The sequence below is a fragment of the Asterias amurensis genome, chromosome 16 (assembly GCF_032118995.1).
Source record: "Asterias amurensis chromosome 16, ASM3211899v1".
NCBI classification, from domain to species: Eukaryota; Metazoa; Echinodermata; class Asteroidea; order Forcipulatida; family Asteriidae; genus Asterias; species Asterias amurensis.
Window position 1 is genome coordinate 15,052,568 of NC_092663.1, and position 27,467 is coordinate 15,080,034.

General features: G+C 38.8%; 1 protein-coding gene across 3 annotated transcripts in view; it reads left to right on the plus strand.

Moving 5' to 3' along the window:
• LOC139948898 (rap guanine nucleotide exchange factor 4-like) overlaps positions 1-27,467 on the plus strand; it is an 81,696-nt gene that overhangs the window by 22,041 nt on the left and 32,188 nt on the right. For 2 of the 3 annotated variants that reach the window (XM_071947257.1, XM_071947258.1), the window contains exons 3-6: positions 4,102-4,196; positions 5,319-5,465; positions 22,617-22,695; positions 24,940-25,013. In XM_071947257.1, the coding sequence (XP_071803358.1) occupies positions 4,102-4,196; positions 5,319-5,465; positions 22,617-22,695; positions 24,940-25,013 (395 nt within the window). Of the gene's footprint in view, positions 1-4,101; positions 4,197-5,318; positions 5,466-6,779; positions 7,210-22,616; positions 22,696-24,939; positions 25,014-27,467 lie in introns of those variants that run through there. The other variant, XM_071947259.1, reaches the window with a different exon arrangement.

Sequence of the window (27,467 nt, forward strand, 5' to 3'; positions counted from 1 at the left end):
CAATATTGATGAGAGTTTAGGGATAGGTTGCATCACAGAGCAAGCAACAGAATCTGTTCCTTGCTCTATGGGTTGTATTAAATCTTTTAGTGCAAGCTTTTTTGTGTTTTGAACCTAAATTGCGCAGCTTTGTAAGAATGTAATTGGTTTGTACCTTATACCGAGGTGTATAAAGGCAGTAGACACTATCGGTAATTACTCAAAATAATTATTAGCACAAAACCTTACTTGGTAACAAGCAATGGGGAGAGGTTGATAGTATAAAACATTAGAAGTAACATTGTTTTTGAGAAAGAAGTAAGTTTCTCACATTTGATTTTGAGACCTCAGATTTAGAATTTGAGGTCTTTAAATCAAGCACCTGAAAGCACACAACTTCGTGTGACAAGGGTGGTTGTTTCTTTCATTATTATCTGGCATTATTATTATTACTACGACGACCAATTGAGCTCAAACTTTCACAGGTTTGTTATTTTATGCATATATTGAAATACACCAAGTGAGAAGACTGGTATTTGACAATTACCAATAGTGTCCAGTGTCTTTAAGCACTGTAAACCATACTCAATATTTATTTCTGAGGTCTGTGAAAAAAAAATCCATGGACAACTTAGTTGGTTTTTTCAAAATTTTGCAAAACTGAAACAAAATGTGTCTTGCTGATTTGTGTTTCGTTGGTACATCTCAAAGTCAATAATATTTCTCTTTCAAGTGTTTATTATGTAAGAGATGTTAAATTTGCATCGGGATAAAGAATATTAATTTTGGTGTTTACTCATACACCGATGTGTGTTAGCACTGTATACTCAGTACTTTCCCGAGTCCTGTGAAAAAAATATCACAGGCATGTTACTCGGGTGGGATTCGAACCCACGACCCTTGCAATTCTAGAGCAGTTTCTTACCAACTAGACTACCGAGGTTGCCCGGTAGCTAGAGGCAGTTCGAATCCTATGTTTTGGCAGCGGGTACCGCAACAATATAAGAGATGTTAAATTTGCATCGGGGATAAAGATAGTTTTTATGGGTCCTACATGTACGAATGATGACTCTTTTTGAGTTCATGAAATAGATCATACATAATAATGCTTTTGGTTTAGCGCCATAATATTTATCGTACATGTGCCACCTTTGCTTTGAAAGGAGTAATATTTTGTTCCGAAATACTGAGTACTGAAAATTTCTGAATAATATATGAGTCTCCGATTATTAAATTTTGCTAAATTGGTAAATAAATGCATGCCCATGCACAAAAAAGTGCTGACATCGTTGTCACGCTCAAAATCAGGGCCAATGTTTAATCAAAACTTCGCAGTTTGCTTTATTTTGGCTTTAAGGCGAGCTTGTTGCGGGGAGGGGGGGGGGGGTGGTGGGGGGGGGTATTAAATTCTGATTCCATTTTGATTGTTGTACATGTTTGTTTTTAGCACCATGAGCGTTTTTGTGGAATTGTGCGCTTCAGAAGTTTTCATGATTATTATTCCCATATTCTCTACCCCAAAATAATTATGTACCACTGAAACCTTTCAACAAGTCATCTTTCCTAGAAACATAATCCTTTTACGTACAAGATGGCCACATTTCTCAGTTCATCCCGCAATGTCGACATGACAAGTTGATTTTCATTACGGGGATCAACCTTTTGACAAGCCAGTATCCAGATGATTTGGTTTCGCAATAAAACAAACGCATCATTTCCGCAATCGTCTCGGATTATGACTGACAGAGAACTCTGACGACAGTGTAGTTCTGCTGAAAATTTCTGAATATGTGAAAAACAATTGATTCGTCCTAATATAATGTCAATGCTCTGTGACGATTAGCATTTCAAAGTTGTAGACTGGCAATTTTTGATTAAAGGTGCGACTTCAGTTAGATTTTGGCCAGCCGTGTTAGTTCGCAAAGTAAAAGGAAAACCCTGCAATTTTGAGGCATATTTGTATGGATTATTATATTCTACTTTTAAAACATCTTTCCAACAAATGCATTTCATAACAAACGGTTTCAAACGCATTTCATTGACCAACTCGCCTGATCCAAGGCAACGTGTTTCTTTAATAATATGAAGGCTTTTAGATGAAAAGTACACAATTTTTATCTCTAGGTCATTTCCCAAAGTATGGCTCTACCTTTAATGGGGGAGGGGATGGGAGTAATATCATTTTTATTCAAATAAAATCCAGACAGATTAATCCAAAAGTTCAATGTTATTAAATCATTTAAAATTTACCCAGTCAGTTTCCCTTGTGGTTTAATATTTGATATCTAAATATAAAAATGACAACGGAAGATATTTTTCAAATTGCTAACAACCTGGGCCAAGTTTCATGGCACTGCTTACCGCCGAATTCTGCGCTTACAATCGCGATTTCCAGCTTACGATTCCCCGCTTACGTGCAAGCACCGAATTTCTGCGCCAGCCTTGTAAACGTAGAATGCCTAATAACGGGGAGTACGCACGCGCAGAAGCCAAAATTTTTTGAAATACACTTGCCGTAAGCTTAGAATTCCCTGCTTCCATAAGCGCCGATTCTGTGCTTACGGTAAGCAGAGCCATGAAATTTTTCTGCTTAGCAAAGCTAACATGGAAACAGTCCCAAATGGTACATAGTTTATTTTGTGCTTGTAAGCAGGGCCCAATTTCATGGTTCTGCTTATACATCGCCGAATTATGCTTAGGATAACCATTCTCCACTTACAGTGTAAGCATCAAATTTCTGCACCACGCAAAATTCCCTGCTAACCCGTGACACACGCTTAGCCTGCGTCTGTAAGCACCGACTTTGCTTTCAGAATTCATAGAATTGCTTTCTTAAAATGTTCTGCTTAGCAGAAATGAGCAGGATACAGCCACAAATTGTACTTGTGACATAGTGGTTTGGCTGGTAATCATATATTGGTAAGCGTAATTTTGTTTTTGCTCAGCTACATTTTTTGCTTAAACAGCTCTATGAAAATGTGCCCTATTTTGTTGTCATGAACAAACCAAACAGGCACTTTTGGCGTACTGTCTATACAATGACATTCTTGGGGTCTCTATAACATGTAAGCATCGCATGACAACCAGTGATGTTGCCACTTACTCACAAGGAAAGCCAGGGAAAATTCAATGGTGCCCATGGCGTAAGTCGCAGTGTAAGACAACGCCATGAAATTGGTCCCAGACATTTACATGCAAATTGTACATGTGTGCCCTGGCTGGGTTGTCTATGCCTCCCCTGCTTAAGCGCCATCAATTAGTTTATAGAGGTATTCGTGCCGTCGTCTAGGAAGTGTTGTACATACTGATGAAGTTGCCTGAGCGACTGTTTATCCACTTTGATCTTGTCTTGCATAATGAATCTTGATTTCCATATACTTTTATGTGGTGTTTAAGTATGAAGCTCATGCACGAACATTTGCTGCAATTCAAATCAAATGGATTTAATATGAGTTGGGGGATTAAAATTGTCTGATCATAAAGTCGCCTTAGCACAAAATTTGAAAAGATTTCTGCAAAGCGAAAATGAGCAGGATCCATGATGATACATCTGATGCTGTCTACTGGCCAGTAATGGTGTTCAGGGTTGGAGATTTACATTTTATCTCATTGCCTGAGGCCAACTATTTTAGCATTGGGTCGGCTAACTCATGACTGGACAATTTACCTTGTGTTTTTTAATAATAAAATACCTCACTGTGTGATTAAAAATTGGTCTCTACAAATGTTGCTTAAAAGTCCTCAAAATATCCCCCAGCCCTCTAAGAATTTAAACTAACAAATCAAAAAATAGATAATTCTTTTCTGTGTTGGTGCACATTATATTTTTTCTCACTTTTTTTCTTGGCTTATAGCGAGAAAAAACCCTGCACTCTTGTGGATTTCCTAAACAAAATTGAGCCCCTACTCCTCAGTGCTGCCATAATTATTGTCTCCCCCATTCAGTTCAGTGCAGCCAAACTGAGGTAGGTAGGAAGAAGTTAGTCTGGTCCCTCTTTGGAATATTTCAAATCCATGTTCAGTTTTACAATTGCACAGCATGAACTAGACAAATATGGTTGCCTTCTGATGTAGTTTTGTGCCACCCCTTTAAAAACTCTATTTTGATTTTATTGATTGCAGTTTTCCGACAGGGAGACATCGGAACAAATTGGTACGCAGTTCTCTCAGGAACATTGGACGTCAACGTGTGCGACAGGGAAATTGGAAACACCAAGGTAATCTCCCCTGTCAACAAGTTTGATTGGTCACCCCCTCCCCCTCCCACCAAATGAAACCTTTGTCTAATCACTCCTCCCTCCCCCCCCCCCCCTCCTCTCCATCTAACTAGAACATGACCCAGTTTTAGAGAGCCATTGGGGCAAAACAAATTGCTGAGAGTGAGGAAATAAACATGCTTATAAAAACAGTTTACCAACAAGAATAGTGTGATGTCGGTTGTTTATGACTGAGTCACCACTAATTTGATTTTCCGAGTGTACAAAATAATCCAGCAAAATATTCTGCTCAACAAGCTGTATAAAAAAAAAGGCAGTGAATACTAAAAAGCATTGAAGACAAAAAACAGGTGATCAGAATTATCCACCCACAAAATTGTATTTACAATAGAATACAAACCAGGATGCAGTTTACAATAAAACTATTTTCGAAGAAAAAGCTTTTGTTGGTTTCTATTTTTAATCTTGAATAAATGCTTTTTTCTTTTTAACGTCACTTTTTGTTTTATTATCTTTTTTTAACAGTTTTTTATTTATTTTTTTAACAGCAAGGATGATTTTGTAGTACTTTTGATTGCGTGTGTGGACCAAATTCACGAGATGCAAATTGAGTTTAAAAATAATTTTTTGACCTATTGATATTTATATGGCCATTGATGCAAGAAAACAACACACAGTCTGTCAAAATAAGACAAAACTGTCATTGTGATGCAAAAATATTGGCTGTTAAAAGCGTAATACGGTCAACTGAACAATTTATAAACTATAAGGCTGTAACCGAATTGGCGGCTACAGCTACAGCTCTGGCTGTTGCTAAGGGTTTTGCTAAGGACATGCTATACTTCAACATATGATGATGGGGAAATATAGCCATAGCCGTAGCTGTACCCGCCTATTCGAACAAGGCCGAAGCCTACTTTAACCTAGCCACGGAGCATTTAGCTAATTATGGAAGTCGACAAATTGTAACCCACATCTGGAAAATGTGTGACCGCGCATCTACTTTGATTTTATACCCCCATTCTCTCCTGGATTCTTTTTTTCTGATCTAGTTAATTCATGTGAAAATTGATTGATCCGTTGTTTTAAATTGAATTATGGATTAACTTGATCTCTTTCTAGGAGGCTGTGACGATATGCACGCTTGGAGTTGGCACGGCATTCGGCGAGTCCGTCCTGAACGATTCCCCGCGTCATGCGACCGTCGTCACCAGCGAGTTCTGTGAGCTTCTGCGTATCGAGCAGAAAGACTTCAAGACAATTTGGGAGGTAGGAATAACTTAAGTAGAATTTGAAACTTTGCATGGTGGAAGTATAATTAGGTGAGGATTGAAATGGCACTATTTGTAAACCTCTTTTGATTGGGGTTGGTTTTAAAAAAGAACCGATTGTTGATAACTCACGGTTCCGATCGGTGTGGTGTGATCATCTTCAGGAGAAAAGTTGAGTCGTCATCTTTTCAGAACCAACATTACTCAAAAGAGAATTAAAAGTGGTATCACCTAAGACTACTTGAAGGTCGCACAATTGTAGAAATGGCTTGAAGGAAGTGTCTTTTGAATAGTTCAATGTTCCGCTCTGTTCGTCTGGTTTAGTTGCTGAAACCAGAGAGTTCCTAATTCAGAACAAAACATCTGAATGCCAAAAAAACATCAACAACAGCAAACAGTAGCGGTACTCGCTGCTAAAACAAAGGATTTGATAAACCTCTAACAATAGAGGGGTCCTTTTTCCCTGCTCTAGCCATCATGCTAGCTAGGTGGTCTGGTGGTAAGAGTCTAGCAATGCAGTCTTGGGTTCAAATCCCACCCAAGTGATTTGCCTGTGGATGTTTTCCCAGGTCAAAATTCCAGTTGAACCTAGTTAACTGGGGTCATTTGGTTCAACTGGATAGTGACCAAACTTGTCCATTTTCCATATTAACCAACTGGTTTGGACTAGGTTTAACTGTGTTCAACTAGGTTGAAATTATAAACCAGTTGGTCTCTGTCCATTTTCCATATTAAACCAACTGGTTTTAACTGTGTTTAACTAGTTTATCAACTGGTTTCAACTAGTTCCAGTTAAACCCAGTTTAATTAGGTTCAACTGGAGTTTCGACCTGGGTTGTTTTTCTCTGAACTTGGGAAAAGACTTAGTAAACAGTGTTTCGGTAAATCGGTTTACGAGTAAAAAGCATACGCAATTGTTTAGGTCGGGCAGAGAGGGTTGGACCACCGTCAAAATACTGGTCTTTAAAAAAAAAGGTTTATAACCTATCAGAGGCCTCACAACTAAATGTAGCATTCTACTTTATGCTTCAGTGGAGTGTATACTGTAAAGCTCTGCTGGGTTTAACTTGAACAAATTCCCCATAAAATTTATGAAGCGTGACTGACACATTCTTTTTATATCACGATCCAAAAGTTGGAGCGCACCAAATGCAAATAAATTTACCTCATGGGCTATTTTTTTTTATCGTGCACCCAATCTATTGTGTAAATACCCCTATACACAGAGTATTGTGTCACAAATGTTGATGTACACAATGATCGGCCGTTTACAACCATTACGTGTTTTGTCACAAGTTGATTTTGGCATTGGTACTTCCTTATTGGAATACACCTGTTGTGTTTGCATCATTATTTGTGTGTCCGTAGACGCGTTCGAAACCAAAACGGAGAAGTGGGAAGCAATTATTAAACTGCTGGTTTCTATTTGATCCGACGATACCCCAAAACTGTTTCTCAATAGTGGAAATGTGGAGTCGGTGGTTGTCGAATTCCGAAAACTGTTTTCCCCAAGTGGGTTCTGCCGTCACATTATGAACTCTGGCTCGACAAGCCTTCGTGGGAGAACAAGTTTCAAAAAGGCTGCTTTTGAACGGTTTTCCACCGTGCGTCGCGGTCTTGTCAATGGATTACAAGTACGAAAGAACAGTTCGTATGACTTCTCTAAGTGTCAATTTGATGAAACTTATGCCTCGTTACCAGGAACATTTAGGGATCTGCAAGAAGTGGAAGAAAAAAAGGAGGTAAGCCAAAATGCCACGTTGCATAGAAAATTATTTGATAGTGAAGTCTTGGGAAGTTGCCAGTGGTCTACTTTAAACCATTGAAATTGCATCAACAATAGTAATCAAAAGAGCATTGAATGTGTATAGTTTACATTCAGCAAAATGCTTAGGCCTATTGGGTTTTGGCGTAATGCCCAAGCTTAAGGATCGACGACGACATATTTATATTGCATTCGAGAAAGACTCTCTGCTAAGGTCGAAATGTCAAGCCATTAACTATCTTTTGCATTTATTATACAATAGGTCCTTTTGGGTGGGAACCAGTCTGCAACAGCTAATTCTATTTTCTCATATCGCATTTTTAGCCGGGGAAAAAAACTTTATTGTACGTAGATCTGTAAGGGCTTAGTTATGCCTGACAAGCTGACAAAGGAGTGATTCCATTGACATTGTGTTTTTCACACGTAACCAAACATTGTAGTAAAATCATTGGTTCCCAAGTACATTACTTTAAAGAGGGGCTCCAAGGTCAATTCAGTTTTGTGATCCACCCATTTTCCCCCTAAAAATTCCTTTTAAATATGGGGGAAAAGTAACAAGTCTCTAAATGCAGGTTAAAACGGTCTCAATTTTTTTTTTATATATCGTTTTATTCAAATTCACTAATTGGTATTTGTTGTAAAAAAGGGGGAAAAGTAAGAAAAAAGCAAGCAAAAGAAAGAATATCCTAAGAGCTTTAATCTTTGAGGTAAAATCTTTCTGAGTTAGTTTCGCTGCACAAACAAACAAAGATATACATGTATATGTCATATGGATTTGGTTGATGTAACCTTGCAATCTGAGCTTAAAGGGACACGTTGCCTAGGATTGAGCGAGTTACCTATGAAAAGTGTTTCAAACGTTCGTTATAAAATGCATGGTTAGAAAGATGTTTTAAGAGTAGAATATAATAATCACAAATATGTCTCAAAATTGTGTGGTTTTTCTTTTACATCATGAACTGACATGGCACTGCATTTGTGATGTATAATTTTTGACTTGACAAAATGGAACGTGTTAGTTTGCAAAGTAAAACAAAAACCACATAATTTAGAGGCAAACATTCCGCCTAATGAGTAAAAAATGTCAGGCACAAAATGTCGTTCCATGTCAGTGATGTAAAAGAAAAACGACATTATTTTGAGCGGATTTTGTGCGGATCATTATATTCTTCTTTTAAAACATCTTTCTAACCATGCTTTTCAAAACAAAATGGTTGCAACCACTTTTCATAGAGCAACTCGCCCAATCCACTGCACTGTGGCCCTTTAAGACTGTTGACTATCACTTAGGAACTGTTATTGTTTCACGATCAAAGTCCACTTAAAAGGGTTGTCATTAACGGAGACTGGTGATTTCTAAGCGAAAACTATAAGCAGCTTCATTAATGTTTGGGGAAGAGGGGGGCTGATCTTAATGCCCTCAACCTATGCCTTGTCAAAACAAACTTCACTTTTAATAATTCAAGTCCTGTATAGGAAGACACATATGCCCTTTCATGGTTGTTTGATGGCTAAATGAAACGGGAAAGGGAGACAGTAAACGAAAATGTTATTAGAGGAGATGCACTCTTTTAAAGGTAGGATTGTAAATTGGTTATTGTCAACTTAATAAGGGAACGGCCACAACCTTGCAAGGTTTTAAACGGCAGTTTAAGGACGAGTCACTACTCTTTTTTTCCCATTCATAAATGCCTTTTTTGTTAAAATGTGCAAAAAAAAGTATGAAACTCTGTAAAACTTATCCGTTATCCGACGTCCTTTAGCTCTGTACGTGTGTTGCTTTTTTATGACTGAGACAGTTTTCGGATAGGCATTCGTGCGCGTAGTAGTGTGCATCTCAACATATTTGAAAACAACAGGCTATAAACAGCTCCAGCTGGTCATTATCAACCATTTAAACACCCCTACGTGACACGCTCTCCACCAATAGGAATAGCGAAACTGTCTGAGGTATTTTTGAATGCTGATTTATAGACACGATTATCAATGAAGATACAATAAAAGTCACCTGTTAAAGTTTCAGCTGAGTTTAGTGTCTACTTGTTGAAAAAAACTACAAATGTCACAGTAATATTTTCATTAAGAATGTTGAATCCATCCACGATTAGTGAGGTGACAGCGGGTTCACAACTGCATCTCTGGCCACAGCATCACAATTGGACTCCATGGTGAATGTCAAGAGTCGCCTTCAGGGGTGGTATTTTGTCTGGTATGGATAGCTTTTGAGCATGCTTTTTTTGCTGTAAGAATGGGGAAAGGTCAGAATTTGGAGCGAAACAATTTCACCAAAAGGTACCATATTTGCTTTATATACCTAATGTGTGAAGGTGGCTTTTCTGAAGCATATGTTTTATCTGATGGGTAGTCTTTTGACCAAGGAGTTGTCTGGCGGGGCAGTTGTCTGAAAGGCCAGAAGTCAGAGCAAAACACTTTCACCAAAATGTACTATATTTGCTTTATACCCAACTATACCCAACTTTTACCTTTTTATGGCCAAATAGACATCGTAGATACCGGTTTATAACCATTTTACTATCAAAATTTTGCATTTAATAACAAATAACTCAAGTCAAAATTGCACCTGGCCGCGCGGCTTTTTCAGCCGAGAGTCAAAAATGGCTTATCTATTATAATGACCCCTTGACACCAGTGACGATTTCCCCTAATTGGGTTTGAACACAGTTCTCCAGCTTTGGCAAGCTGAGGGTGCTATTTTCCACATCAAATAACCGCCACTAACGTCACGATTCCTTTGTCGCGCGTGTTTGTCTGACCCCGTGTTTTTCAGAAATTTGGCTTGGAGCGTTATGGAGAAAAACATATTTTTACCCTGTTTTAACGTGAGGTAAGAGACTCGTAATATATTTTTTTATGTTTCCTATGGACTGCAGCTATTAGAAAACTGTAATATCTATTTTGAGATCATCCTTTATTGGCTGTTTAAGTATGTTTTATCTGACAGGGCAAGCCTTTTTTATGTCAGAAGTGTCAACGTAGGGGGGTGCAAACATTTCTCTATTTTTGTTGAAGAAGAGGACACCATGAATGCCTCATCTGATGAGTTCTTCTGATGAGGAATTGTGAGTGCTCAATCATTTAGATAATATGTCTGCACAAGCTCCAAGATTTCTACTGTGTCTGTGAAAGCCACCTGCTTCGTTTTCCCCCCATGGATGTCTGGTTCAATTTGTCGTTATTGATTTTAGGGCCTTGGACCACCTGTCCCTTCCGATCGGGAGTCAAATTAAGCCAATATTTGCTGGGAGTCATCTTCTTTCGTTTTCCGGTTTTACATTTCTCATTGCAGTGTTTCCTGCCGACTCTGATTTTCGACAGTTTTTAGACGCTTGGACACTTTGTTGTGTATTTTGGATTTCTCGGGGATGCATCTTTAGTCTTTTGTGCTGCCTTTGTAAGTTGTTGTAAAGGATACTTGATGAAGGGCTAAATATAAATGGGATGACTTTGTGGGTAGTTGGAGGATTTATTGATGACATTTCTAGTTTTAGGAAATATAAAATGACAAATCAGACTGCACTTTCCCTTTTTTCCAGCCAATGGAGAACTGATGCAGACAATCTTAATTTATTTACCGTTCAATCTTTTTTATTTTGTAAAGAGCATCCGCCTGAAAAATGATTTCCCACATTTATAAGCCTCCTCCCTGAGAAACATGATTCTCCCGCCGAATAAAACAAATAATTGTCGGCAGTGAATATTTACAGGCCCAGACTGACAGAGCAGCTCTCTTCGCTCGTCTTTATTACTTGCCAAAATTGTTACAAATGAGGTCGCTCACAATGTACGTTTATTTTGGCTCCCCTGTTATTAGCTTTCCCACCCTCCCCTTACATATCCCGGGGCACAGCTCTCTGGCTCTGCAGCACTGATCGACAAACACATTGGGGACGATAAACCATGTGATTAATCTCCATTTTTTACTTTGTTGACCGTCCAGACTCCATCGTTTAATTGATCGACGGTCGGAGCAGCGTGCGAGATGCATTAAATCTGAGCGGCCTCAAATATTTGAGGTGTTCGGCAGTTGTAGGTGTATGTGTGTGTGCTTGTTAGCCCCTCATCATTCTGGTGATCTTTCAAGAATCATTGATCGTTTTTGAAATTGTGTTCTTAGCTGGGGTCAATGTGCAGAGATTACATGTTTTTTGAGTGGCATAATAATAATAATAATAACATGCATTTATATAACGCTTAATACAAGGTTTCCAAGCGCTGAACAGGAAGTGTATGATAACAAAAGAAAGACAATTAAAAGGGGGGTGAAATAGCAGAAACTGGACAGACTAGATGGATTTAAATAAGTGTGTTTGTAGAGCAGTTTTAAATACACAAATTCATTGGTCATTTATTTGTGATGCTGTTTTGATTTTGATTGCGTTGAAGAAAATATTTCGCTTTTAAATCTTCTTTGATCTTCCTTGATCGAAGGATTTGTTTTTATCTTATAAAAACAAGGAAACTTGATCGACCATGACACGCCATATATATTCAACAGTGTTGTTACAGTCTCTTTAAGCTGCCATCATCATCAGTTTTGCAAATTACCCGATGAGTAGACTAATGAATTGATCGTAGTTGCTAATGAATGGACAATGCATACCACTTAAGGAAATAGTCAAACCCTAAAAGCTGTTCTGGGTCATATTAAACCTAACCATCTACCACTAATACAGCCTGTTCGGAAATGAGTTTGCACTGTTGCTATGGTAATCTGTATTTTAACATCTTATTTTACATAGCATTGAAGCGTGAGTAATCAGGCCCCAGTGTTATGGCTCTGCATGCTGCGCAATTCTGCGCTGTGTATGGCCCGTAGATTCACTTGCTTTTACGGGGTGTCTTAAGCTCGGAAATTCTAGGTAAGCAACACCATGAAGTTGGACCCCGCAGCTAACAGGCAAATTTTAATAAGCTTTTTAGGGGGGGGGGGGGGGGGAATAATGGGGAAAAAGTGAAAAATCTTGCCAAGCAGAAACAGGTCATCAGCCAATATACGATCTGAGTAAAGTTTGTGACTGGTTTTCTGCTTATTTTTTTTGCACAAAATACTTAATGGCCTGGGCCCAATTTCATGGCGCTTACGATCACGATTCACCGCTTACGTGCAAGTGCCAAATTTCTGCGCTAGCCTTGTAAGCATAGAATGCATAGGAACGCGGAGTACGCACGAGCAGAAGCCAAAATTCGCCACTAACCCGTGAAATATGCTTGCCGTAAGCATATAATTCCCTGCTTCCGTAAGCGCCAATTCTCTGCTTACGGTAAGCAGAGCCATGAAATTGGGCCCTGACGTTTTAAACCTAGCAGAGTCTTTCTCGAGCTTAAGATTAATCTAAGTGAGTGAAAGCAATGACATGATGGTGAAGGTTTGTGAAACCATAAATAAAAAACGTTTCTCAGCCATGACCAGGGCCCAATTTCACAGAGCTACTCTCACAAATAATGCCCAAACAATTTTCTGCTAAGCAGAAAAGAGCGAGATGTCACAGATTGTACGGGTGACATGGTAGTTTGGTTGGTAACCTTATTCTGGTAGCAAAATTTTGTTGCGCTTTTGATGCTAATTTTTGTGCTTAAGCAGCTTTATGAAATTGGGCCCTGCTGGCCAAAGCCAGATAAAACAGGAACCTGAGAAAAACAAGTAACAGTTATTTCATAGTGCTCTAACACATCATCTTAAAATGAATCTTGGTGCTTTGGGAAATCCACCCCCCTGCTCCCACTGTCCACATCTTTGCAAATGTTAAGGTTAAAGACCTCACGATATTGATTGCACCATAAACCACTCAGTGCATTTGGGCATATGTATCCAATGTCCAAACTTGAGGTACTTGACCAATGATTGACCCCGAATGACCTCAAAGACAGATACTGGGTGGCCTTTAATACATAATGTCTATATAACCCATGGATTATCCCTATCAATAAAGGGTGATAAGTGGGTCACTGTAGGGGGTGCAAAAGATGTCCTCATCAGGACAACCACCACCATGCACCAACCAAGGTGGTCAAATTTAGAAAGCTGTTGAATGCAAAATATCATACAGGTTTTGACTCCTAGTTTTAGGGCTTTAAAGACACTGGACACTATTGGTAACTACTCAATATAATTATTAGCATAAAACCTTACTTGGAAACGAGTAATGGGGAGCTGTTGATAGTATAAAATATTGTGAGAAGCGTCTCCCGCCTCTGAAGTAACGTAGTTGTCGAGAAAGAAGTAACTTTCCACGAATTTGATTTTGAGACCCCAGAACTAGATTTTGAGGTCTCGAAATCAAGCATCTAAAAGCACACAACTTGTGTGACAAGGGTGTTTTTTCTTCCATTATTTTGTAAGTTTTACGACCTCCAAAATGCACCCCTGGGGTGTATATCTACTTTGCTGTATAGAAGGTGTTTGAGAACTTGTCTTGCTTTATTCATTCCACTGCCGAGGAGGAGAATTTGAAATTCAAGAGACTACTTATAGTTTTGAAAAGTCCTCTGCTTACTACCTGTGAGGTTGGAAATCAGTTAAAGGCATTGGACACTATTGGTAATTACTCAAAATAATTATTAGCATAAAAACTTACTTGGTAACAAGCAATGGAGAGCTGTTGATAGTAAAAAACATTGTGAGAAACGGTTCCCTCTAAAGTAGCGTAGTTTTTGAGAAAAGAAGTAATTTTCCATGAATTTGATTTTGAGACCTCAGATTTGTAGATTTTGAGGTCTCGAAATCAAGCATCAGAAAGCACAACAACTATGTGTGACCATGGAGGTAGCTTACACAAGGGTGTTTTTTTTGTGACCGATTGAGCTCAAATTTTCACCGGTTTGTTATTTTATGCATATGTTGAGATACAACCTAGTGAGAAGACTGGTCTTTGACAATTACCAATAGTGTCCACTGCCGTCAAGGACAAATATTGGAAAATATTGCTTTACATTTTTATACGCAAATATTATCAGGGAACCTTTCACAAGTAATGTAAATTACTCAGTAATTTAGTTGGTAACTGATTTCCACCCAGGCAATGAGGACATCTGTACTTGGCAAATTTGTTGTGCTTAAACATGGGCCCTATGGTGTCAGTACAAGAAAGCTGCTCAGCATTATCGTTTTGCTTAGCTCTTAAATAGAACTTCTGAGGCTGTCAAAAAATGTCAACAAGCTGTGTTGGTCATACATCTGTAAGAGAGTATGTAGCTAATGTTAAGTCTTTGTGACATTTTGGGGGAAATTTCTTTGCCAACAGTTGTGTAGCACCCTACTGTAATTAACGTAATTAGATCTTTGTAAACATGGCCTGTGTAATTAACATTGGTTAACTAATCAGTTGTCATCAACTAATTAGCCAACATTTCATTAGACTCCATAATTACTTCTCGTTGTTGGATGAAGAAAATTAGTCGAAATGTTGTTCATCTATTGTTATTAATTATCTCTCTGCCAAATTCACTGAAGTGCATCGTAAGTGCATCATTCATCATAGTTGCGTTATTTTGTGTCCTTTGTAATTGCTATACAAATCCTTGGTACATTTCTTCAAGACATGTTTGATGAACCAAGTCCATTTTCAATCAGATATGTGGGCAATATTTTTGACTTCAGAATAGAGCTGCCAGCAAATAGTTGCAGACAGTAGGATTCAAACTGCCTCTAGCTACCGGGCAATCTCGGCAGTCTGGTTGGTAAGACACTGCTCTAGAATTGCAAAGATGTGGGTTTGAATCTCACCTGAGTAATATGCCTGTGATATTTTTTTTCACAGGACTCGGGAAAGTACTGAGTATACAGTACTAACACACATCGGTGTATGGGTAAAAACCAAAAATTTAAAATCTTTATCCCCAATGCAAATTTAACATCTATTATATAGTTGCAGAGAGTGTTCATGTTTTGTGTGACTCACCTTCTCACATGAAATAACAAACCTGTGAAAATTTTTTGCTTGATCCGTTGTGTGAGTCAGACGTATAAGTAGTGAAAAACCATGCACAATTTATCAGCATGGTTTCCTAATTTTAGTTGTTACATATGAAATAATGCATGTTTTTTAGGTTTTTCAAAATCCAAAATCCTTCTCTACCAAAAAATGATGCTGCAGTTTCTTTATAAAGAGCACAAAAAGGGTAAAATCTCTTGTGGTGATTTGGCTATATTGCGGAACTTTTGTGACAAACACGATCTTAGGAATCTGATTTGGCTTTATCGGCCGATTGTCTGATTTGCCTATTTTTACCGATTGGGGCTTACTGGGACAAACAAGTTCAATATGAGAATTGAGAGAGAAATAGTCTGATAAGAAGATTGGACTTAAATGGAAAAGGTTGTAACAAACATGTCTCAAGGTGTTGAAATGAAACTGTCTGATAACCTGAGTTGACTAAAAGTGAATGGTTTTAACCTATATCTGCCAACCTACTATTCTTGGTCCAAGACATCAATGATTGATAGTGGATAGTGAATTGCTCTCGGTCATTTCCAGCTTTCCCCGGGACCCCAAACCATGACATGCTACATGGCGATAGTGCCTTTTCAGTCATAGCTCCAACACTTTGGAACAAGCTACCCACCCACATTCAAGCAGCTCCTTCATTGGACACTTTTAAAACATTACTTAAAACCCATCTGTTTTGTCAATCTTTTTATAGCACTTAGAAACTTTCGTATTTAGTGCTCTATAAATGTTGTAATTATCAAATTATTATTATTATTATTATTATTGTAGCGATTTGCGTGCCAAGACATGCAATCTTTGGCCAATACACAAAAAACATTTTAATGATAATAGTTTCACAAAAACATGCAGAGAAAACCATATAGAATGTTTCAGATTGCACTGTAGCGCACTTAAAGGAACATGTTGCCTTGGATCGGACGAGTTGGTCTATAAAAAGCATTTGAAACCGTTTGTTATGACATGCATATGGTTAGAAAGATGTTTTAAAAGTAGAATATAATGATCCACACAAGTATCACTCCAAACTGTACGGTTTACTTTTTACGTCGCGAACTATCACGGCCGGCCAGATATGGGAGTCAAAATTTTGACTCCCATAAATGGCCGACACCGTGTTATTGGACGAGGTAAAAAGAAAACCACGCAATTTCAAGGCATATTTGTGTAGATCATTGTATTCTACTTTTACATCATCTTTCGAACCATTTGCATTTTATAACAATTGGTCACTAAATGCTTTTCAAAGACCAACTCGACCGATCCAAGGCAACGTGTTCCTTTAAGACTGCAAGATAAACGCCAAGTAGAAAACATTTCAAAGACCTTGTTTAAAAAAAAAATATATTAACCTGGGGAGAACCTTGCTGGAAACCTTTAACAAAATGAGTACTTCGACATCCCCATTCAGGAATCTATTTTTGTCTTCAGCAGCAGCGTTTCTAAGTACCGCATCTCGTATTCCTCTAGAGAAATAGAGGCAATCTTGTGATACCCTTCGCTGATAACGGTTTTAAGTCATCCACTAATCTTCCTTGAGGGATGGATTTAAACTTGTCAAGTTTGGGGATGAAGCGGGTTTTTTTCCGGTGGTTTTTTTTTACCGTGGTTGTGTTTTATCAAATGAGACGTGGAAAGTCCTTTTTTTCTTTCAGGAATTCAAGAGAAATCTTGAAGTTCTGTGGATATTTTTTCATTTTGTTGTTTTATTTTTACCATAAACTTAGATATAGAAAGTCCTTTTCTTCTCAGGAATTGCAGTAGCCTAAGTGAAGAAAAATCTTGAAATTCTGTTGATTTCTTTCAGTGGCAATGAAAGCAAATTCATTGCAAATCAAAGTAAACTTGTGTTAAAAAAAAAAAAAAAGTAATAATAATAACAAAAGCAAATTGACTTTTTATGAAAGCAAGTTCATTGTCAATAAAAAGAAGGGAAAAAACAAGACAAGCAAAATCAATCAAAGCAAAAATGGCCCAATTTGAGAAATCAACATTTGGACTAACTATTTTTCAGTAAAAGATATTTGTCCATGCCACCAACATGCCTTGAATTTCACTCTTGAAGCGGAGCAGCCATTTTGCTCTGGTAAAGGGCACTTTTATGAGGAAATTGGAAATTTGTATTGGAAATTTGCAAAGGGCACCACAGCAAAAGCACAGGGCACCATGTCAATTTCTGTGGGCGTTGTGGGTTATTTCGAAGCCCAGATGGACTCTACCCTTTAGTACAGTCTATTTGAGGACGCTTAGACCTCGCTGCGAGGTTCAGCGCAAATGTTTGGTGGGTGAGACGCCATCTCACGGGAAATCAAGAGAGGGTTGGCTTCCCACAAGCATCCGATCATCAAAACAACTCTACACCCATGTCGTTGCTAGGCGGCCATTTTAGATTGTGTGGGTAGTAGTCCTCAGCATTTACAAAGGAAAGGAAATGAGAAAAAGGTCTTAAATTGCAAACTTGAAACAAAGAAACACACTGAGGAAGATAGAGTAGACTGATATGGGTGCAACTTTTGTAACAGACCACAAAATTAAAGGCAGTGGACACAATTTGTAATTGTCAAAGACTAGCCTTCACAGTTGGTGTTTGTCAACATATGCATAAAAAAACAAACCTGTGAAAATTTGAGTTCAGTCGGTCATCGAACTTGCGAGATAATAATGAAAGACCTCAAGAACTCAAGACCTCAAGTTCTAAATCTGAGGTCTCGAAATCAAATTCATGGAAAATTACTTCTTTCTCGAAAACTATGGCACTTCAGAGGGAACCGTTACAATGTTTTATACCACCAACCTCTCCCCATTACTCGTCACCGAGAAAGGTTTTATGCTAAAAATTATTTTGAGTAATTGCAACTGCTCTGGCTTGAAACGAGTGTTTGTCTAAAGGGAGGGGGAGTAGCCTTACAAAGTAGTACTCTACGTACAAATTTTGGATGACCCCCCCCTCTCCTGTTTGGAAAGGACTTGACCAAAACAAGAAGGTAGTATTTGCAGCTTTGCAGCCTGTTTAGGCTTATAAGCTTCAAGCGGGAATTGTTGATCTGATCTTCTTGCTACGTCTCTTCCCACGCTGACATTAGCTATATCAACCGTGACTGATCTTCCTACAAAGGAGTAGAACTGAACAAAACCAGCACCAGTATGGTGCCCTATTTCCCCGATGCAATCTTTTTCTTCTGTAGTATGGATTTGCCATCCGCAAAAAATTGATTTTTTTTTTAAGGATTCCCTATTTTTGAATTGATTTGAAGAGAAAAGAAATGTCCCATTGAAAAGCGCTACGATGGTGGCAAGTTTGTGTACAGAAAAAAAAAATTCCTGACACAGTTTATACGTCATGTGATTCTGTATTACAGAATTTCCATCTCAAAAAAATGTCCTGATTTATTATTTTGTTATTCCCTTCTTTGAATCGGTTAAGAAGAAAAAAATACCCCCATTGAAAAGCAATACGACACTGGCAATGTTGGTGTACACAAACAAAGTTCTTCCTGGGATGGGCACAGTTTATAGGTCATGTGCTCAGTTGAGAGAGTTTTTAGAGCAAGTTCGAGTGCTCACATTTAGTCCACCAGTGGTCGACCACAGACTAGCAACGCACATGCGCAGTGATGCACTCACTCGAACGAGTTATTTGGAAGTCTACTCAACCTTCCGTCTTTTCGCGTTGTCACTGGTTCCCCTCTGCGCTTTACACATGTTAGAATGGAACATGCTGTTGGGACCAGTGAAGAAACCATGGGCTCGAGGCTGGTTCCAAATGGTCGACCACAGTAGTCAACCAATGGTCGACCAGCCTGGGTTCGCGTGCAAATGGTTAACCTTTAGTTAACCAATGTGCACACTCAAACTTGCTCACAGTGGCATGGTTGTTTTTAGGTCAGGATACTTGAACAAGGAAAACAGTTGACAGAAATACTCCCAAGAATTCGTTAGAGGGATCTGAGGAGGTTTGTCCTTGTAGAAATTGCCAGTAGAGTGCTTTTACTTCTGAGGGATCGTATATGAGCACAGTTTTTCTTTTAGACGCTTTTGAAGAAGAAATCTACTAAAATTAATCTAGATTAGTTTTGAAATTTCAGTGCCCGCAAAACATTGTTTCTCCTTTGATAGCATTTACATTTACAAGCAAGTTTGAATGTCAAGTGTCTGCTTAAAAAACATAACCCGGATGTACAGCTTTTAGATTGACTTTTATTTTGCTCTCTTTTTTCAAATTTTGTTTTTATCATTGGCGATCGTATGACTTATCCTTAATAAGCACCGCTGCAAAAAAAAAAAAATTGTTTATACAGAGAAAAATATTTTCAACAACATTTTCCGAGGATGTGATCTATGAATACACAGCATGGCTTCTTGAGCTTAGCTGCCTGTATTTGATTTCCTTACAAGTTTGTAATCTCAGTGGATGGTTGACATTTTCTGTCTGGACGAAAACACCCTGTGGCCGACGGTTTATATTCAGCGTCTTCCAAGGCCTTTCCTGTTCCTTTTTGTTCTGAGGGATTCCTGTATCCCCTGGATTTAATATCAGATTTGGGTACGGCTTAAGTTTCCATGTGAGGTAAAGTTAAGAGTCCTCATATTCTTAGGTTCGGCGTGGGAGAGCATTTATTTCCGTGCAGCTTTTGTGAGGAGGATTTTTCTTCCGTGATGGTCAAACAATCGGCCTTTGCAAACATCCGATTTGTATGCGTTGCGGCGGTCGGGAAGTGAAAATACCCGCGACGTGTTCTTATTGACGAGGGTCAGTAAACAAAATCGTGAAGTGAGAAGATTCAATATGATCTTGCATGGAGTGTTGAGAGGATGTTGGAGGGGTGGGAAAGGGGTCGTTTTACAAGACTGGAATTACACTTAGGTTTGGATGATAGCCTCAATAGTAAAACAGCCTAACTGGACAGTTTGGAAAAAGCAATTACAAAGATTTGCCATAAAAACAGGATGAGGTTTGAACAGGGGCTAAAAAAGGACATGTTATATTCACATTCATATATGTACATAGCATGCCTTTGAAACTTTGATATTAAAAAAAAAAAAAAACATTAATTCAAACCTGGCAAACCTGGACTGTGTAATTTGTAAATCTGTGAACTAGGTATTTGTTTCTGCACCTATAGCAGGTGTGTGGCTGTACGTGGAATTATGAACTCTGACCCAGTTCCTGCATGCTCCCAAGCTTGCTGCTGCAGCATCACAAATGAATAAATGATGCGCACTTTGTGATGTGACAGCCAGCGTAGGTGCTTGGCAGTAACTGGGTTAGAGTTCATTATTCCGTGCAGAGCAACATGCCTGCTCTTATCATGACGACAGACCTCTGAGATTATCTATATTACAGCTCAGTAAAATCTTGCTTTGCATGATGAGTAGTTTACAACAACAAAATTGATAAATAAAATAGCTGCAAAATATGGTAATGGCCTAATTAGATACCTCAGCAGAGAGTCTTTCTGAAAGCCAAAGCAGTTTACAACAGCTCTTTCTAGTTGCATTTTAGCGTTCAAGAAAGACTCTGCTAAGGTGGAAGCGTCCGGCCAGTAAACTATAAGCTCTGCATTTATGTTGATGCAATTTGCAACATCTAATTAAATTGTTGTAGTTTTGAGAGTTAAACCTCATTTTATCATGTTGGTAACTCCAGAAATATGATACACTACAAAATATTGCACATCACAGATTGCCGAATATATGAAGTGATGATAAAATGTAGTGTAGTCACGTTCTCGTATTATTAGAGTTCTTACAAAAACGGAGATGGAGAACTTGGGGGGTATTTCTCTTCGTTTTTTTTAAATATTTATTTTTGTACTGTTGGTTGAGAATGGTCTTATCACTCAGTGCGGGATCTCCGCCCAAGGCATTGTGAGCGATGCATAATTAATTGCAAATAAAGAAGAAAAAAAACAGTGAGGGAAGATTAAGAAGGTGTGATGGAAGCCCGGACCATCACACTTTCATAAAGACACTGGACACTATTGGTAATTTTTATTAGAAATCTTACAAAAACGGAGATGGAATTTATTATCTTTTCACAGTCGGTTGAGAATGTTCTTATTTTTACTCATGGCGGGATCTCCGCCCAAGGCATTGTGAGCGTTGCATAATTAATTGCAGACTTATAGAAACACCCCAGTGAGGGAAATTTAAGAAGGTGTGATGGAAGCCTGGACCATCACACTTTCTTAAGTGAATGTGAGCATGTTTTGAGGCGGTGCACCTGGAAGATTGTGTCAGGCACTCAAGGATGGTTACCAGTTTGTTATGGTAGCTGGGATCCCAGGGCAGCGTCTGTTGCTAGAACAATTCCTGCACGTGGGAGAGACATCTGCGGATGACTTCTTGGCAGATGAGAGTCGGTTGACACTTTTTTTTGTAGATATTCAGAAGTGTGTGCGTGATGGTAGAATTGGACACTTGAATATCAGCATTGAGTTTTTTGTACTTGCTCTTTCAAATCTTGTTTTCTGTTGTATTGGAAGTCATTGAGCTGTACACACTACTTTACCTCTTACTAGAAGTTGTAAGAATCTTTTGTTCCAGGGCTGTGTCTTGCCAGAACGATTCCTGCTGAAGTCTTTTCTGGATGTAGGTACTTAGAAGTTTGTGCGTAATGATAGAATTGGACACTTGATTTTCAGCTTTGAGGTTTTTTTTACTCACTCTTACGAAGACGGTTTTCAGTTGTACTGGAAGTTGTGGTTTGAGCAACGAGCAAGAACTTAAGAGCTGTACTCACTGTACTTTACCTCCTTCTAAAATCTGAGCTCAGTTGAGTTTTTTTTTTTTTTTTTTTTTCTCATTCTCAAGTTGTAATAATCTATTGTTCTAGAAGACCTACCTGTTTTGCAGATGATGCTTCAGTTCTGTCTGGTCACTGAAAGATAGTGAGAGTTCACTTATGTTCTCATCTTCAACAGGGTTCTCCCTAGAATTTTCCAAAACTGTTGGGGCATTGTGGACCCTGAGAGACAACTTTGGCTGGAGCACGCTAATAGGAGACTTTCTGGGAAGATAGGTGGCAGCATACTTACCGGGTAAATCGGTTGCTCTCAGAATTATGTGCATGATCAGAACTACGTAAACAATGGAAATTTACCCCGTAAGTCTGCTGCCACCTAGCGTCCCAAAATCTCCCATTGAATTGAGGTTCTTGGATATCTTTTTTAAAGGATGTTAATGTTTTGTTTAGAGAGTATTGCGACTTGTTGTGTACATTGGCCTTCAATTTGCGCGTACCGGCTGGAAACGCTAGTTTGTGCGGAGACCCCAGCCTGAGCACTTTTGATGTCTGTTGCACAAGAAGTCACTTTTCGGAGCAAGTACAACTAAGCTGCACTGACTCATTTTCTTTCCACAGTATTTTTTTAGCCTCTTACTCAAATTTGTTTTTTTCTAAATTTTGTCTTTGCAGAGAAACCGACAGCTGATGGAAGGGATGCTAGCCCCAAATCCACTCTCAGTGCCTTCCATAGTAAGCACCGTTACTACAGGTGAGTTTTAAAAGCACATGCGCCCCCCCCCCCCCCTCCCAAATCCCTACCTCCTTAACTACAGGGCCCAACTTCATAGAGCTGTTAACAAGAAAATTCTGCTTAGCAAATTTCTTGGCTAAGCAAGAAATGACCAGGGTACCAATCGCAGCAATGATAACTGTATGGTATTCTGGCTGGTAACCTAGTTTTGCTAAGCAAATTTTTTCTTTTCGCTTAGCAATTTTTTGTGCTTGCAGGCCTTATGAAATTAGGCAAAGATGAGTTTGAAAAAAACTAGCACCCCCCCCCCCCCTCCCCGTAGCCCAGAACGTTGCCCAGTTACCCTATTCCCATTAGGCTTGGGGATAGATCAAGGGTTTATAAACTCGCTCCCTCACATCCCCTCCCCTCCCCTCAGCCTAATCCCACCAGGCTTAGAATACACCTACATGTATAATCATACATAAACCTCTCAACCCCCCCCTCCCCCCCTCCCCTCGCTCCCTCTCTCTTATTTCTAGATCCTAAGCACATCATGTAAAAGTGACGCTAAGTTTTTTATTAATGCACCTAATTTCTACCTCGGCCTCTTTTCTTGAGCTTGATGGATGAACATCCTTAGCTTGGGGAGTTCACCTTGTCTCCCATATTATCATCCAAAGTACATGCACTTTTGATTGTGGCATTCAACTTCTTAACTTGTCATGTGCCTTAAAGAAGGGTGTGAGGCTCTACGATCTTGTCTTTCAGGCACACAATTTCCAGTGACAGAAGACCATAAGCAATCAAACGGCTTCTGACATTTGTAATAGATAAGTTTGCATCGGGGATATAAGGAGTATTAATTTTGGTTTTTACCCATGCACCGATGTGTATAAGTGTTACATTTGTATTGTAAGAAATATCCTCAAAGGCATGTTTTCCCAAATGAAATGCAGAATAACGTTCCTCATGGTTCGAGTTTGGGGTAAAAATCCACTGCACTGGACCAAAATTTATTTAACAAGACCAGAATCTAAATGAGTTGAACAAGCTCTCGAAGAAGATCTGTTTAATTTATGTTTAAAATAGTTAATGGCCTGACGTTTCGACCCTAGCAGAGTCTTTCTCTAAGGCCATCGAGAAAGACTCTGCTAGGGTCGAAACGTCAGGCCATTAACTATTTTTTGCATTTATACTCTCGGTCCATTTGGTTGGTAAGTTGTTTGCAACAGCTAATTCTATTTTCTAATTCATGTTTACTTAGATACTCTTGAAAGAGAATTGAAAGATAATTATCACATTCACAGTCAACACAATAAGGCATTTTATTCAAATGAAAAACACAAAACCACCGGGCTTGTCCCATTGTGTGTTTGCCCAGCACTAAACGCACAGGCCTCGAGCCTATGGTCCAGTGTTGATTTTGAGCTCTGTTCCTATGATGACTGCCGTCGATTTCACAAAACTCTTTCTGACTTAAGATTAATCTTAGGACTTAGGACGAGTCCCAACCCTGCACTGTAACATGCAGACCTTAAGATTAATCCTAAGTCAAGACGAGTTACTCGTCCTAACTCGAGATAAGACGAGTCCTAACTCTTTGTGAAATCGACGGCTGATCATGTAGGCAATATCAAAGTTGCTCTTTCGTCTTATAAGTAGAGCCCCAACAACTTCATGGGTGGATTGCACCAAGCGGTCAAACCAGTCTATGCGCTATAGCCGGCTAACTTGATTGCAATAGCGCAGTCTTTAATTATAGCCAGTCTTAAATCTTAAGCCTGCTCAGAGCTGGCTTTAATCGGTCTTTGTTTTGGTTTGTTAAGATGGCGCTGCATTTGTTAGTTGTAGATGATTTGATGCAAAGAGCTCTACACGACGAAATTGTGTTTTAGAAATAGACTACAGTTACACCCATGAGAGGCATTATGATGATGATACAGTGTATCGTAAATATATGTTCCCAAGAGTAAAAAAATGATACAACTCATAGATTTAATATCCAATGATTTAAACCAAAGCAATAAGAAGAATGCCGTACCGCCAGTGACTGCAGAAGTGCCAAGTATAATGGGACATTTGTTCGTATTGCATTACTTTTCACGGACTTATCTAAGACCGGCTTATTGCAACAGGCTTAATGACTGACTAAGCTAAGACCGTCTAAGACAGATAGCCGGCTATAACTGACTGGTCTTAAACCGCTGACTAAGACCGTTTTATTGCAATCCGCCCCTTGTTTCATATCGGTTTTCTAAATTGACTTTCTTTTTGTTTCAGACAGTATAACCAACCAGGGAATGAACAGCTTTACACCGATGCCAGCAAGGATAAGGTCACACTCAGGAGGACAGGTGAGGTCAAAAAACCATTCAAGAAAATAGGGTCCAACTTCGTGTAGCTGTTAAAGGCAGTGGACACTATTGGTAATTGTCAAAGACTAGCCATCACAGTTGGTGTATCTCAACATATATGCATAAAATAAGAAACCTGTGAAAATTTGAGCTCAATCGGTCATCGAAGTTGCGAGATAATAATGAAAGAAAAATAACCCTTGTCACACGAAGTTGTGTGCGTTTAGATGGTTGATTTCGAGACCTCAAGTTCTAAATCTGAGGTCTCAAAATCAAATTCATGGAAATTTACTTCTTTCTCAAAAACTATGGCACTTCAGAGGGAGCCATTTCTTACAATGTTTTTTACCATCAACCTCTCCCCATTACTCGTCACCAAGAAAGGTTTTATGCCAATAATTATTTTGAGTAATTACCAATAGTGTCCACTGCCTTTAAGCAGACAATTCTGCTTAGCAAGTTTTTTGGCTAAGCAATAAATGACCGTGGGTGACCTGGGCCATAAAGCTGGGCAATAAAATACTGCTTAACCAATTTCTTTGTTAGCCTTTGAACAAAATTTGACCAGACAATATTATTATGAGTCCCTCTGACAATGTTTTGTACTTCTATTTCTCCACTTCTTGTGTATTTGGCTCTTGTGTGAGTCCGACCCCTTGATATGGTAAGTTTTTTTTTCCTTGTGACGCTTCTGTGATTTGTTCCGATGTTGTTTGTCAGCGAGGAGAGAAAAATCTGACCTTAAGGGAAGATAGCTGTATCGTTAATATTGAATTGTCAAGACGATTATTCAGAACCCTTGAATCTTGCAAGAGTCTCAAAAGTAGACCGAGAGGACAGAAACACAGAACCTGGGAATCATCACCGCCTTCGGCTCATGTTTTTGAGATGTGTGCGGAAAATTCTCCACCGCGCCCCGCTGCAATTCCTGTATCTTTTTTTAGTTCACTTTTTTTTTCAAGACGCTGTGTTCGGTAACAGGAACTGCCGGGGGGCACGCACGTCGTCGTTGAAGTTCCAGATTTTTCTTGGCTGTTGTGGTGCAGGTTGTGCCCACATTGTGATTTCCCACAAGGCCCCAGCCGGAGCTTTTTAGGTGATTGGTTTTAGCGCGGCGTCTTGTAACCCAAGCTTTGCATGTTTTGACTTTCCCCTCTCTCGGAGCTGCTTTTGTGTTTTATTTTGTGCGTGTGCGTTGCTTGGTGCTGAGCCTTGCAAGCTTAGGTAAACATATCAGGTTGACGGATTGAACATGTCTTGGGCTTTTTTCTTTTCTTAACATTTAAGGGCCGATTATAGCATATAGGTCAGACGGAGATTGCCCAAGACAAAATATGTTTTGAAAGTGCAAAGCGTCTGGCTTTAAAAAACAAAATTACAATGAACTTTATCAAACTACAAGTCATGTAATTGAGCCCCCCCGAAATGTAATTTGCTCCCTGATGTGGAAGTTAAATTTTTGATCCTCAAATTGTCTGGAAGATGATGGATATTTTCCTCTTTGTGTTCAGTCCGCAAATTGAAATGAAGCTGCTCTAAGCCAGTCACTACTACCAAGCCTCATGCATTTTGCAGAAGATAATCAATTTACGTCTCCACGGCGGCCGAGTAACAAGAATAACAGTGTAACCCACGGCAGCCATGAAAATGCTTATTAGTCCGTGCCGTCGGATCCAACAGTATTATTAGAGTTGCCATTCATTTTTTTTTTTTTCTTTTTTTGAGGTACGGAAAATTCATAACAATCAAAAAAATATTATTTATATAAGCATCTAGATTACTGTTTATTTAGAAGTATAATTTTCTTTTATTGCATATAAGCCAAGGATGATGCCATGTAATGTCTCAATTGCTACATTTGATTAGTATTATTACATCTGCTAATTACTACATTTTACTTGAAATTTAACATCTGACGATTGTGCAATATTGGTTTGGTGACGAATAATTCCATTTATAATGAAATTGATGTGGGGTTTTTTTGTGGTTTTTTAAGAAATTTTAATATAGGTTTGTGGTGTTTCTGAATTTTGTCGTGGTTCTTAAAATAACCGATACTCAAAGTTTTGAACAGTAATATTATTATTACTTGAATTGAATTAAAGGCAGTGGACACTATTGGTATAAAACTCAAAATAATTATTAGCATAAAACCTTATTTGGTAATGAGTACTGGAGAGAGGTTGATAGTAAAACATTGTGAGAAACGGCTCCCTCTGAAGTAACGTAGTTTTCGAGAAAGAAGTAATTTTCCAAGAATTTGATTTCGAGACCTCAGAATTAGAATTTGAGGTCCCAAAATCAAGCATGTGAAAGCACACAACTTCGTTGACAAGGGTATTGTTTCTATCATTATTATCTCGCAACTTAGACCACCAATTGAGCTCAAATTTTCACAGGTTTGTTATTTTATGCACATGTTGAGATACACCAAGTGAGAAGACTGGTCTTTGA